Raw genomic sequence first — 14,081 nt, forward strand, 5'->3', positions numbered from 1 at the left:
TACCACACAATCAATTTATAGAATTCATGACTATCTAGTTATCACATTACCTGAACATGAAGTGAATCACTCTTTTCTCATAATTGTTTACAACTCAATTTGTGTTGCGTTTTTATAATTAAGATTATAATCACTTTAAATCTGTTTGACAATGTTTGTCCAACTTAATAATTAAATAAAAATCATAAAAAAAATAATATGTTCCAAACTTGCACTTTCCATTGATTCTCTGTAGAAACGACATTACTTACCCGTATAGGTATTTAAGTAATATAAATACTTGTTTTTTATTAGAGCACGACATTTACATCAGTTTACTAATAAATCCATGAAGCCATCCTAAACACGACCTGTTTAGCTAACGTGGTACATTCACAACAACGAACTAGCCAAAGGATGGTGGATAGAGACTTCGAGTGCCATCCACACGACCATATGATTGATATCATCATAAAATATGGTCTACATGGGGAACACCACCCTACTCATTTTAATGAAAACATTCAATGTAACATCACCTACCTTCACTAATATTATTTACTCCCACAAATTTATTACGTATAAAATGATCCAAATCCAAGCCACACATCACACATATATCACAATCACAATAATCTCTTTGTTTCCTACACAAAATATTAAGCATACAAAAAATTAAGCTACAATATTATTATTTGTGGTTAATTAAAAATGGCCAACAAGAATCAAAAGACCATTGATTTTGTTAGTGGAACCGGACCATGTCATGAAGAAGATGAAGGCTCGGGCATCCGGATGGCGGAGATGCTGCTTAGATTGTTTCCGGTGGGGTTGTGTGTGGCCGCGTTAGTTGTTATGATCAAGGACTCTGAGACTAATGATTATGGCTCTTTGTCATACTCCAACATCACTGCTTTCAGGTACTTGATATCATTTGCTACCCGAACACTAAAAGGGGATTAAATTTCTGACACGAAATGATACGAAAGTAAATACGTTTTTGATTTTAATTTATAGCATGTTTTGTAAGGGGGTTGTGCTCTAGTTGACCTATTAAACCTATTTATTATCCACAAACTTGTTTAATGCGCTTGTAACTTGATTACAACTCGTCAACTCATTTGACCTGTTCTGATAAATGAGATAAAGGTTATATGATTTTATTAGTATATCCAGGTTAAATTTGGTGTGTTTGATACGAATAAATTTGAGTCGTGTTTAATTTCAACAATTGAATCTGTCAATCAAATAAGACTGGAATCCTTACTTTTTAAAGATGATCATTGAAAAGTTATAAAACCGTAAATAACAAAAACAAAATTAAAATCAACTATGCATAGTTTTTGCTATTAATCTTCACAAATTTTTTAATTAAAAATTTTGAATTTTATTTATGATCAAATCATTATTCAATTCTTTTGGTATCAACCTAGGGTTAGTAAACATTTGATATTATTTTTTGGTAACATGTCTTTTTTCCTTTTAAATAATGCTAAATTGGAACAACTTGAAATAATATGTGTTGTGATAAAATTATGCAGGTTCTTGGTGCATGCCAATGGCATATTGGCTGGTTATTCGCTACTATCCGCTGCTTTCACGGCAGTACCTCGTCCGATGACCATGCCTCGAGCCTGGACCTTCTTTCTCCTTGACCAGGTTTTCATCTCTCGATCACCTTCTTTTAAATATAAAAAGAGTTTATTATCGGTTCGACTTAAGAAAAATAATTATAATAGCTTGAGCCCCTTTAGGGGGGCCCTCATTTTTTATTTTTTATTTATTTTTATTTTTTGTGTCCGACTATGTTCGATTCATATTCTATTCTTCTTTTGATATCATAACTCTTTCAGCTTTCAATCTCTCGAATGTTATTTTAAAATTTTGTGACTTAGTGACTTTTTTTAAAAAAATGTATGTAGAAAAATGTCTATCGTTGTATTTTCACGCGTGGGGACTAAAGAAAAAAACGTCTCTCTTTTTACCAACAAAATAAAACAAAACACTTAAAAAAATATGGTTTATGCGCCAAAAAAAGGTTTGAGTCATCTATGATTTCCTTAAATAAGAATTAACAACTTTTTATTTTTATCTTTATTTTTATTTTTTTATTTTTATTTTTATTTTTTTACTCAACTTTTTATTGTAATTTAAACATAACCACTTCAAGATGGTTGAAGATAAGTGAACATCATATGATACAATATATAGATTATGTATGTATTATGCCTCTTTGGGTATTGACTTTTGACATGGTACCAAATCGCAAAATGAACCTGGCATGGAATTCATGGGTTTGGGTTTGGGTTTGGTTGAAACAAGTTTTGGGTTGGTTTCGGGTCGAACCCATGAACACATTTAGCTAAATGGATCGTGTTTGCATCGACTTGTCATATCATAGTTCACAGGTTGAACAATTTTATTTTGTAGTTTGTGCAATTATTTTGTATACATTTGATTTTTTATATAAATTTGTAAACCTATAGTCCTAATAATATGTGAAAAAGTAAATAAATAAAAATGTAGGTTATATGGATCATGCTCAGCTTTATAGTACGTTTGCTACACAGGTTTCAACATACTTGATATTGGCTGCGGGTGCAGTGGCGACAGAGGTCGCCTTTCTGACATACAAAGGTGACGTGGCAGTGACGTGGAGTGAAGCGTGTGGGTCCTACGGCCACTTTTGTAAACAAGCAACAGCGTCAATCACCATCACTTTTCTAGTGGTGATTTGCTACATTTTACTATCTCTAATCTCAGCGTATAGGCTCTTTAGCAAGTATGATGCACCCGTCGGGTACCTTAACAAAGGAATTGAGATCGTTGACTTCGGGAGTTAAGAGAGTTGACTCGCGAAAATTTGTGTGTTTGTTTGGTCCCATGAATGTTTTGTATGCTTTGTTTTATGTTTGTAACTTAATTATTGAACTTAAAAAATAACTTGTATTTAGGGATATGTAACTAAACTGGTTTGGCCGGTTTGTCTTTTAAAAATTGGCCGGTTGGTTAAACTATATTTAAACGATTTATGTATGGTTTGATTTGTGGATTTGTGGTTTAAATTATTTTCAACGCGCTTAATACAAAATAAATTTTAAGTAGAATATCTTAGAACTACATAATCCACTGGTATTTAATTACCGGTAGATATAGTAAGTGCCAGAAAGAGAGTGAGATAAACGGTTGTTTAATTACATTAAATATCATAATTATTATTGGAAAAGTACATGTACTTATAAGAACGGACCACATAAATAGGGGTGATCTATGCATAGTTATTTTTATAGAAGCTTTTTCTTACCAGTCAAGTAGTACATTGTATCTTATCTTATAGCCTAGCGCAGATGAGTTGTGGTTAGGGGTGAAATGTCACTCGAACCCATAGCTAGCTACTCAAGCAAAGACGTGTCAAAAGCTTTCTTTTCTTATGATTTGAGGGGAGGATTAGAACGCGGCAGTGAGAGACAACTCACCCATAGCACTGGCGACGTCTCCGGCATAAATGTATAGAGGATGCAGAGCAGGGAAATCTGCACGTGTGGTTCTGGCCATCATTCGTGCATGTCGCCATTTATGCGACGAAGCAATCCCACTAAAATCTAGTGGATCTGATTCCATTTTCGAGGGAGCTTACTTTTCCATTTCAAGATAGTTGCTATATATATATATGTTATGATTCATTTACTTCAAGAAAGCCACTATTCTATCCGAGCAAACCGCACGTGAGATGACTCTTTTAGTTCCTTAGTTAAAGGAGAATTTAGTTTCACCAAGTTTACGTAACGATGAACATAGAAAACGGTATTTGAAAGATTAAATAGATGAGTATACGGAGTTCTCTCTCATCATTATACCTGTTTAAAAATGTGTCTATAATAAGGTAAACGGCGCATTTATACCAAATTACATCGCATCTTCCTAATGTCATCACTCACGTTAAATGATTAAATAGATGAGTATAAAGAGTTCTCTCTCACCATTATACTTATTTCAAAATATGCCTATAAAATGTTTAATGGCGTGGTTACACTAAATTACATCACATCGTCAAAATGATATCACTTCTGCAGTCCCCCACTCTGTACCAGTTTACGTCCCATCATTCTGTTACAGTGGGCCCATACTATAGACGATGACCGTCATAATGTTTAGTTATTGTCAATCCATTGGACCGATGTTATTACCGATGCCCATACTATAAATTGAGGTTATCGGTATTGCCAAGATTTTAGATTTGGTTCGGTTAACTAAACATTCACGCCGTTAATTTTAACATTGTTCAAAGCTGAAAAGTTATCAAAGGAAGTTACAAAAGACCATAAAATTTGCTAGAAGCCGAATAACTGGTTTCCAACTTTCTACCCATACTTGAAACTACACTTCGAACGTCCATACAAAACGTGTACACCAAGTTACCAATCACTAATGTCGTGTCTTAACGTATGCAATTTAGATCAAAGAAACATCGAATACACTAAAGAAGTCATTCAATGAGTTAATCACCCAGAAATCAAGTCCACTTTATATTTCTATAAATCACAAAAATCTCTTCACCACAGATTCAAACAAATCAAAAATAAGAAACAAAGGTGAAACTTTCAAATAGCAATATTAGACAATTAAACATACGTACGTACGTTCATAATTCTGAGTGCTCTGATAGATACTAGTACTAAAATGGTTAACACTGTCAAACGCGCCTTGAAATGAGTTGTTAAGTTCTCCTTGCAGCTACCTCTGCACGAGACTGCAAACAATATAATTTAATTTATTTTTTTAAAATAAAGTTATGTAAAAGTATAATTATATAATCCACATTTGACACTGTAAGTATCTATATAGAAAGAAACTTGACAAAAATATTAACGGTCAACTCAGCCCGTTTTGACCCACACTAAAAATTACCTTGCACAAAATTGTAAAGAGAGTTAATGAAAATTTACCACTGGATAATTATTTTCAATTTTGGCCCCGACTTCGGTTAAACGAATGGTGTGCCATAAGTTTTTTACCAGAGGCTTTATGCTCATCCTGCAAGCGTGTCATCAATCAATTTGCATGCAAAAAACTTCATGAAAATCATGATATTAACTTGCTGAGAAACGAATGGTCGAGATTACCTTGTACAGAGATGCAGCTGACTCAGATTCAACGGTTTGATTTTGTTCAGCGCCTTGAAAGCCATCTAGAGCATCTAAAGTTAACTGCCAGCCACAAAGGGCTAATGCACTAGAACTGGAACTTGAACCAGCACCATTGTTATGATCGGTAACCCCAGCTGCAGCAACGTTACCATTAACCCAAGGGCAGAAAAAGTTATGATGCTTAACTGGATCAAACTCAACAGGTTCTTCAAATTTGCTTTCTCCATTTGGCGGCCCTATATAAAATTTAAAGAAGCAGACATATTTCAGCAGTATTGAACATGATAGGATCCGGCTAAAAACATATTGTATGACGAAAATGCTCATTTGATGACGTTTCAGCATGCTATATGTTAGAATTCTTATCTTTTCAGAAAACAAGTCTGGCTGTTGGAATTGGTACAATCGAAAAAACCGACCCATAACGGACATAACCGAACACAACACAAAACCGTCCATTTGGTTTTACGTTTTCTCAAAATTCGAATTTCCAGTTCGAATTGCGCTTCGCATGTACTCATTCTCGAAAAAACAGGGCCCAGCCCGCAAAAACCGAACCAATAAGCCACATTAGGGTTCATGTTTGTTTAAAAGTATTTGTTTTTCTTAGCATTAATCGATTATCTTAAAAGATTGGGTTTTTAAAAGAACGGGTTTTGCAATTCAAAAGGGGGTAGCGGCGCAGCTTGTTGGCCGTTTGCCTTCTGTTTTGATGTAATAAAAAAATAATAAAATATGATGAAAAAAAATTATCTTTTGTTTGTTGGATTTATTAAATCGTTTTATTTGAATTTCTGATAGTGAATTTATGGATCATATATTTTAATTTTTAATGTTAAATAACTAAAAAAAATTAATAGATCGTGTATCCAAAAGACCCAAATGTGTAATAACCAATTAATCATTGTTTTAACAAAAAAAACTTATGCCCAAAGTTTCAGCCCAACTTTATTATTTTATGCCATTTTTCGGTCTAAAAACTTCAAGCCCTAATGGCAAAACTAAAATAACCGAAACCAAACCAGAACGGTTTTCAAAACCCAAAAACTGAATTTTCGGTTTTTTTTTTCTCTCAATTTGAGCCCAAAACTGTCCCAAACTGACCCAAACAATTTTCGGTTTTTCTTTCTGTTAACAAGCATTTTTTTAACATACCTAATTCGGTTGCAGGTGGATAACTAGGGTACCCACATTCTTCGTTAGGAGATGATTTGCGTGCCTGCATAACTTCATCTTTCGACACTTCAAGGCCCGAATACACAACTGCATTACAAGAAAGCGACGGGTGTGAGTTTTGCTCATGTGGCAGAAGATTCAAATCACTAGTCTTCTCACGACTCTCAACTGACTCGCCTTTGACTGATCCAACAACCTTTGACCCACTATCCCCCCTTCCAGAATATTCTTGTTGCATTTCTTCTGGAACAAACTCACCCGTTTGACCCTGATTCTCAGTCACACCAGTAACCGGTTCCATGTCACCAACAACACTTTCAGTTCTATGAATCAAACCATGAATCTCAGCCTCATGACTCGCAGCCATTCCAACACTCCCGCCACTAATCGCCAGGCTTGGACCGTCCCGCCTGGCGGCTTCTGTATTCACCACTTCATCATAGTTAGTGCTGCTTATACCTATTTCACTGTTGACCCAAACCGCAGGTGGGCACGTGCTTTGTTGACCCTGGGTGCTATTGTTCATGTCGGAAGTTTCATTCGGCTCAGGGTTGACCGCTGACGTGGACGGGTAGTTGACCTCGTCGTTAAAACCAGGATGGTTTTCCACACTCTCCATCGAATCATTATCTTCACTATGGCAAATCGTATCCATTGCGATGACCGAAGACGCGCGCGCTGCATGTTCGTAACCTTGACTCGACGGGCCTGGTTGGCCAATGTCAAAATACAAAGTCTGACTCGGGTCTGCACCGGATGATGACTCGCAGGCCCGTTTAAATGGGCCCGTGGACGTTTTACTGTCATTGATTTCATCACCGTCACGGTCAATGACAACGCCTTCAACACTGTCCGCCTGGCGAATGAGCTCGTGTGGTCGGTCAACAGTGGACCCACCTTCATCAACGTTCCGTTTAAAAGTGGGCCCACGTGATTCATACGATGCTGCACGGTCACCGACCTCACTGCCAGCTGGCTGCCCGATGACTAGATCCCGACCTAAATTCCCGTCTTGATACAACTCAGATATCGGTCGTTTAGTCCCGTGTCCTGTAGAAAGACCGCTTCCCATGGTGAGATTTAAATCCATCCGAAAGCGGCACTTGCTCCACGAGTAACCGCCATTTTTTTACTCGTGTCAGGAACATCGATGTTGTTAGGAGCAAGACGAGCAGGAAGGTTGACCCGAACGAAGTCCAAGATTCTCACTGTTGCTCCACATAAGCTGCAATCCAAGAGAAGCGATCCGGAGTCAAACTTTGACTTGACCCGAGAACCTTTTTTGGTTGAGTTAGTGACACGTTTCTTGTTCGGTCCTTGAAATGGGTCTTGATCTTTAATAGGACTGAATGAACCACCGTTTCTAGCTGATTGAGCCGAATGCTCTTCACAATCTTGAACATTTGGAAGCCACCTAGGCTCCCATCCACATAAGCTTATCAACTTCTGGGCCTAAAGATAGAAAAATATATAACAAATTTGATTAAGATAAGATCCGCCAAACGAAAAGAACAAGAACAAATTAGTGATGCAGAATTATCTTACACGTAGATATATGCTTATTTCTGAATCAGACATAGCATCTCCCGGATAAACAGTTGACTGGGCTAAAAACCGGTCAATTTCTAGACTTCTAGAAAGCTTCATCTGATCAATAGCCGAGTTAGCCACCACGGGTAAATAAGGAAACTGAATTAGCCCATCGCAACGGTCCTTGTAACCGCCAATCAGAGCAGATGGTGGGGTCGGAGGGAACTGAACCAGGCTTTCAGCACAGCTGTTACCTCTCCAAGGACACGTGGCATTATGTCCATCCAGCAAGTTAGCAAACTCTTCGCCATTTTCACCTGTTTAAATAGAGTACAAAAGCCTAAATATATGCCACCCTGGCAAATTTAGTTGATTATAAGTAGCTATATCAATATTCACCTTCTGTACGAGCCCAATAATCTTGTCCGTTATATTTCAGATTCTCCCCACACGACTCACATTGAATCTTATCAACATCTACATTCACCCAACCTCTTCTAGCACAGGAAAGTGAACTAGCAGCCTGCATGAACAACGGTTATAAAATAAATTTAACGTAACATAGTAATTTATACATTAAACAAAATGATTTCCAGACCTTTGGTTTTCCAAACCAGTTTGCAGGGCTGAAAGTGGATAACCGCCTTAGAAGATCACCCCTTTCCCATGGTCTACATGAAGGTTTGGATGAACCGAGAGCTGAACCACCAGCACTTGTACTCAGTGAGATCCACACGGGCTGGGAACTGATTCTAGACAGTGAACCAGCTTTGGACCCCTGACCGTGACCCAACCAATCTGCACTGCCAGCATTGGTGGCTACAGCTGGTGATGATGCTCCAGCAGAGCTGAAAATATTTCAGCCAAGTTAACAAGTTGACTATAACTAGGGGTGCAAACGAGCAGAGCCTCTCGCGAGCTAATTGAGATCTGATCGATAAAAAACTCGAAACAACCCAAGTTTTTTCGAGCCCAAGCCTCAAATGAAACTCCTTAGTTATCGGGCCTCGAGCTGTATGGTAAGCTCGTTTAGGCTCATCGAGCCTTAAGAAGCCTTCTGTAATTTTTAAGTTTTACCACTTTGTACTTCATCATCATCATCATCATCATCATCATCATCGTACTCAGTATATCCCACCAATAGCAAAGCTATGGTAGGGTCTGAGGAGGGTAAGATGTAGACAACCTTACCTCAACCCCATAGGGATAGAGAGGCTGCTTCCGGTGAGACCCCCGGCTCGATAGTAGTTTTGCATCAAGCCTTGGACATAAGACACATAAGACACAATCATCGGGACACCGGCTGATTGGTGCATGTACCGTTGTCTTTCGGCTATCAACGCCACCACATGATGCCTGATTAACCTTCCGCCACTTTTAACGTTATTTTCACGAGATTAGTAAAATAACGTCAAAATTAGTGCAATTTTACTTTTGCCCACCCAAGGGTTCACACATATATACATTATATGTGCGCACCGCAAGCAGGGCGTATACTTTGTACTTCTATGTATTAATTTTAAACTACACAATTGAGCTCAAGCCGAGCTTTGGCTCGTTTAAGGTACTAAATTAGCTCGAGCCATGTTTAGACTCGTATAAGGTTTTTCTCAAAATATATATAACTACTAAATACACATTAGAGTTAATTAAGAAATGATAAACAAGCCGACCCCAAGCTTAAAAAAAACGATTCACGAGCCAATCTCAGCTTTAGAGGAGTTTGAAACGAACCAAGCTTGAGCTCTCGTATGTCAAAACAACTCGATTGGCTCGTTTACACCCCTAAATTATTTATAGCACATGCACATGCTCAATTTTGCTCATATGACCGAGCTAGATTCTAAATTACACGTCAGATACTCAAACTCAAACAACATTTTGAATAAAAAATGCGCCAATTATTCAAAAAACCGTTGATTTGACTTCAAGCCCTAGAAAAATTCAATAACACTAAAACAAAATCTACTTCAACCGTTAAATTAGGTGTAAATTTAATCACAACATCAATTAAACACCTCTAGATCCATAAACCGTCGTTAATAAATTCCCTAATTAACCTACATACCTAATTCAAAGAAATCCTAAATTAACCACCGCAATAACTCAAATGCACACCGTATGTAACGTAACGTACATTAATTGCGAAATTAAGCAGTGAATGTGTTGAATTGGATCAATTGGGGGTGAGATTAAAAATTGAAATTAGGGTTAGGGTTTACCTTGCAGCAGCGGTTGCAGGAGGTGAATTGGGGAAAAGTAAGGGGTCACCGGATGAACTGATACCTTCTTCTCTCATTGATTGATTGATTGATTGATGAACAGTTTACACACAGTTGGTTTGATCACTGAAATTGATGGCAGTGGTATTATTTGGGGTTTTATAGATCGTAGATGGCTACAGGAGTATACTGCCACGTGAGTCGTGCGTGATCGTGTACACTTGTATACTATTATTTATTATTTATTACCGTTAACGAATTGGTTGCTGACGGTGTCAACTTTTAACGAATTGGCTGCTGACGGTGTACAAAACCGGTTTTAAACCCAAACCGAGCCGGTTTGGTCAATGGCTGGTCAAAACCGGTTTGACTCAAACCGGTTTAGAAGCAAGATAGGCCAGCTTAGTCACGTCGGTTCAGTCCGTTTATAAACCGGTGGTTTTAAACTGATTTTAACCGGTTCGGTTTTAAAACCGGTTTGGTAGATCTTAAGAGGAACCGGTTCTGAAACTGGTGGTTTGGGTCGGTTTGGATTGCCTAAAACCGGTCCCAAACAGGTTTTTTTGCACACCTCTATCTGCGAATAACAGAATCCTAACGTCGTTAGTTTTATGTCGCCGGAAAAACGTTTTTGGCCGGAAAACTTAATTTTCTTTCCCGAAAACTCAACATTTTCGTCCCAAACATCTTGGTAACTTTGTATCGGACCTTTAGGAACCTTTTTCTAGTAAAATCCCCTATTATTTAGGTCGTCGGAAACCCTAGAACCATCGTCGGAAGCAGTTGATGGTGCTCAAGTGGTGGTAGTTGGTTGGGGGTGAGTCAATTGGTGGTGGTTGTGGTGTTCAGGTGGTGTATTCCGGCAACAAATTTGACTTTTCCGGCCAAAAACGTTTTTCCGACGACCTGAAACTAACGACATTAGAATTTTGTTAGTCGCGGGCCATTATGGACAAATACGTTAAAAGTTGGGACCATTAACAGCCAATTCGTTAGTTGGGACTGGTAGTTATCAAAAGACAATAGTTGGGATTAATAAAAACCAATATACCTTTATTATATTTATCATTAGCCCAAAAACTCAAAATTACCTTGGCAAACATATCACTTTTTCAACTGCTAAACTCAAGAACAAAATGTTAGGCTAGACTCGAAACCCACAACCTTCATTAAAGAAAGTCATGGCGCTACCGCTGAACCAATTGATACTTTAATTCATCCGTAATGTATAATGTAAATGGTTATGTGTTATTTAAATTGAGCTGCCATAAAGGTTAAAGAATACTACTACTGAAAATGGTGACGTATTATGGTTTATGAAACGATAACGATGATGAAAGCTAGTCAACAGCTAAAACGCTGGCGTGTACTTCGAAATTTACATAAGTTTGACAAGAAGTGATAAAATGTAATAGCCAACTAATGTTGATGTCTTTCTTGTGGTTCTTTAAGTTGTTATACCCTTTAAAAAGATATACCACCACATCGAGCGTTTTTATATTTAATGTGGCTAAAATGATGCGCCCTTTAAACTTTACTTTTTAAAAAATTATACAAAATTGAACATTTTTAGTTTTCAAATTGAGCATGATATTGTTATATTTTTCAATAAAAACATTTCTTTTTAATACGTTGAACTAGAGTGGTATAGCTTAAGTCTAAATTGTGTGGCAACAAATACAACGATAAGTCAAGCGTGTGTGTTATATCCGCCAAAATTTTGTGTGTTCACTAGATGCATTTACGCCATCATTTAGGACATGTAACAAGTTATATAGGGTCATCTTATCAATACATCACTGACAAAAGTGTACACCAACTTGTCTGTCACATCATACAATTTGTATGATTTTGCCCGTGTTGGAAAATTAAATATAGTGAATGAAGATTAATTAGAATAATTAATATTAAACTCTTCATTTAGTTATGAAACTCTTGAGTAGAGCCTTTTGATGACAATTGATTAGTTTTTATTAGATTATTAAATTTCTAATTAAGTGAGACTTTACTCACCCTTAACTCTTGTATACATAATAGGCTATGTGCCTCATTTGAATGATGCTAGGAAGAATACAAGCTAGAAAATTCAAGGAAAAATGCATGCATGCATGAAGAGTTATTGGTAAAGAAAAGCTTTGAATACTCATATGTTGGGCCTATAGAGATGAGTTTCTTTACTTGATTCCTCTACCTTTTTTATTCTATTTTTCCATAAGTTCTAACATTACAATTTACCCGATGTAACCTCGGGCGCGTGGACATCTCCGGCAGTACCAACTGCTTCGGCTGTTGTATCCTAGGAGACAGACGCGTTGTCTTATGTAGAGACGCGGAATCTGTTTTAAGGGAAGCGTGTTGAACACGTGCCTCAGCCTCAACCGTCAACTTTTGTTTCGTTCATTTTTGTAGCCAAATAGACTACTAGAAGTTGGAATTTTTTTTTAATTTCGTGTCAAGAAGATTACAAGAGAATGTTGCTGAATAACAAGTTGAAGACTTTATCATTTGAAGCTCTTGAGTTGAATCATCTAACATATTTGTTATGTTATTTCATTGTTTATTATATTTTATATTACGGTATTTGTACTACTTATTTTCTTATGTTAATAACGAGAGTATCGTTATTATTTGTATTAATTTTAAATATAAAAAGTGTCCCATATTCCTACAATCTTAAAACAGATTTTCCATGAGATTGTTAAGGCAATCTTAAACCTTTTTACTAAGAATATTGGGTTTACGGAAAATATTAAAATTATTTTGTGATTATTGCGACAATCTTGTATATTTGTTTTTGAAAATATGCATCTAGTACAAATTGTTGTGTATGGATTTATAGAGATGTGATACAATCTTAAATCCTATACCATGATAAAAGACGAATGATTTATGATTCAATCGTTCAATTTAAGACGATTTTTCAATCGTTATTTTTTCTAACTTGTGTGTTAGACCGGGTTTATTGGTGTAAAACCTATGTTCCTTGTGAACATTAAATTCTCGAACATGCATGTTAGACCAGATGTATTTTATAAACAATACATTTTGTAAATGTTTCATTTCCTAGCATGCGTGCTAGAAATTATTACAAGTTATAAATATTATGGTTTAGAACGTTTGTCCAAATGTCTCGTTTCTTAAACCGAGTGTGAGAAGTAGTTTGTTTTATATAAACTAATAAGCCTCATAATGATTTTTGTAATCATTTAATTCTTAATAAACGGGCTAGATTTGGTTTATTTTTATGAACCAATAAGTTTTTATAACGGTTTATGTAATCGTTTATTTCTAACAAGTGTGTTAGAAAATAGTGCACAAAGACATCCATTGGGTGCATTTTGGTGAAATACAAATATAGACTTTCATGTTTGGGTTATAGTGAACTAGTACATATGACACTTTCATGTGTTTCTATTAAGATTACTCTCATTAAGTCACCAATAATCATAGCCTTAATTAAGTGTTAATGGAAGACTTAACTAAGTGTTAATGAAAACTTTAACTATGTGTTATTGAGGTGACTCTTGGGCTAATAAGGTTTTATGAACTAAATGTTTCATGCTATACTATAGAAAAACAAATAGTTTAAAAAAGGTGTTGTCTAAATGTTTAATTTTTCTAATAATAAGTGTGTTAGAAAGAGTTATTTTATAACTTTAAACAACACTTGTAAACATTTTAATAGTCTAACGTGCGTATTAGATTCGATTTCTTTTGTGAAACCAATGGTTTTAAACCTTTTCAAAAGAAATACAAATTATTTTATAGAATAAACGGTCAAATAAAAACTTGGTGTTCTTATGAACATAAGTTCTGTTAAAATTCACAACGTGCTTTTAGTTAACACCTTGTTGTTTTGGACAAATTTTGATTGTTTAAGTATATAGTTTCAAGATGAAACAAGGATCTTATCCTTATGAGTTCATAGACTACTATTGAGGGAGTACGTCAAGTCATGGCATAAAGGGATATCAATGCAATGATTTCGATCGAACAATGAAAGTGTTGAACATAATGACACTTTGAG

General features: G+C 36.3%; 2 protein-coding genes and 1 pseudogene across 3 annotated transcripts; 1 reads left to right on the plus strand and 2 right to left on the minus strand.

Annotated features, from left to right (window-relative positions):
• Positions 1-693: 693 nt before the first annotated feature.
• On the plus strand, positions 694-2,861 carry LOC143575567 (CASP-like protein 2A1). Its single transcript, XM_077059905.1, has 3 exons — positions 694-899; positions 1,521-1,638; positions 2,550-2,861. The coding sequence occupies exons 1-3, from the start codon at positions 775-777 to the stop codon at positions 2,820-2,822; spliced, it is 516 nt and encodes a 171-aa protein (XP_076916020.1). The 5' UTR covers positions 694-774; the 3' UTR covers positions 2,823-2,861.
• Positions 2,862-4,478: 1,617 nt separating this feature from the next.
• Positions 4,479-8,153, minus strand: LOC143575557 (uncharacterized; annotated as a pseudogene). The gene is made up of 5 exons (XR_013142788.1): positions 7,848-8,153; positions 6,282-7,754; positions 5,103-5,362; positions 4,926-5,013; positions 4,479-4,729 (listed from the first exon to the last, which is right to left on the minus strand). The product of XR_013142788.1 is annotated as an uncharacterized LOC143575557 (transcript).
• Positions 8,154-8,220: 67 nt separating this feature from the next.
• Positions 8,221-10,172, minus strand: LOC143575558 (uncharacterized). Its single transcript, XM_077059900.1, has 3 exons — positions 10,055-10,172; positions 8,431-8,680; positions 8,221-8,355 (listed from the first exon to the last, which is right to left on the minus strand). The coding sequence occupies exons 1-3, from the start codon at positions 10,129-10,131 to the stop codon at positions 8,221-8,223; spliced, it is 462 nt and encodes a 153-aa protein (XP_076916015.1). The 5' UTR covers positions 10,132-10,172.
• Positions 10,173-14,081: the final 3,909 nt, after the last annotated feature.

This window comes from Bidens hawaiensis, unplaced genomic scaffold (genome assembly GCF_021521415.1).
Source record: "Bidens hawaiensis isolate Kalapana, Puna unplaced genomic scaffold, B.hawaiensis_p1.1 tig00027541_1, whole genome shotgun sequence".
Classification (NCBI taxonomy): Eukaryota; Viridiplantae; Streptophyta; class Magnoliopsida; order Asterales; family Asteraceae; genus Bidens; species Bidens hawaiensis.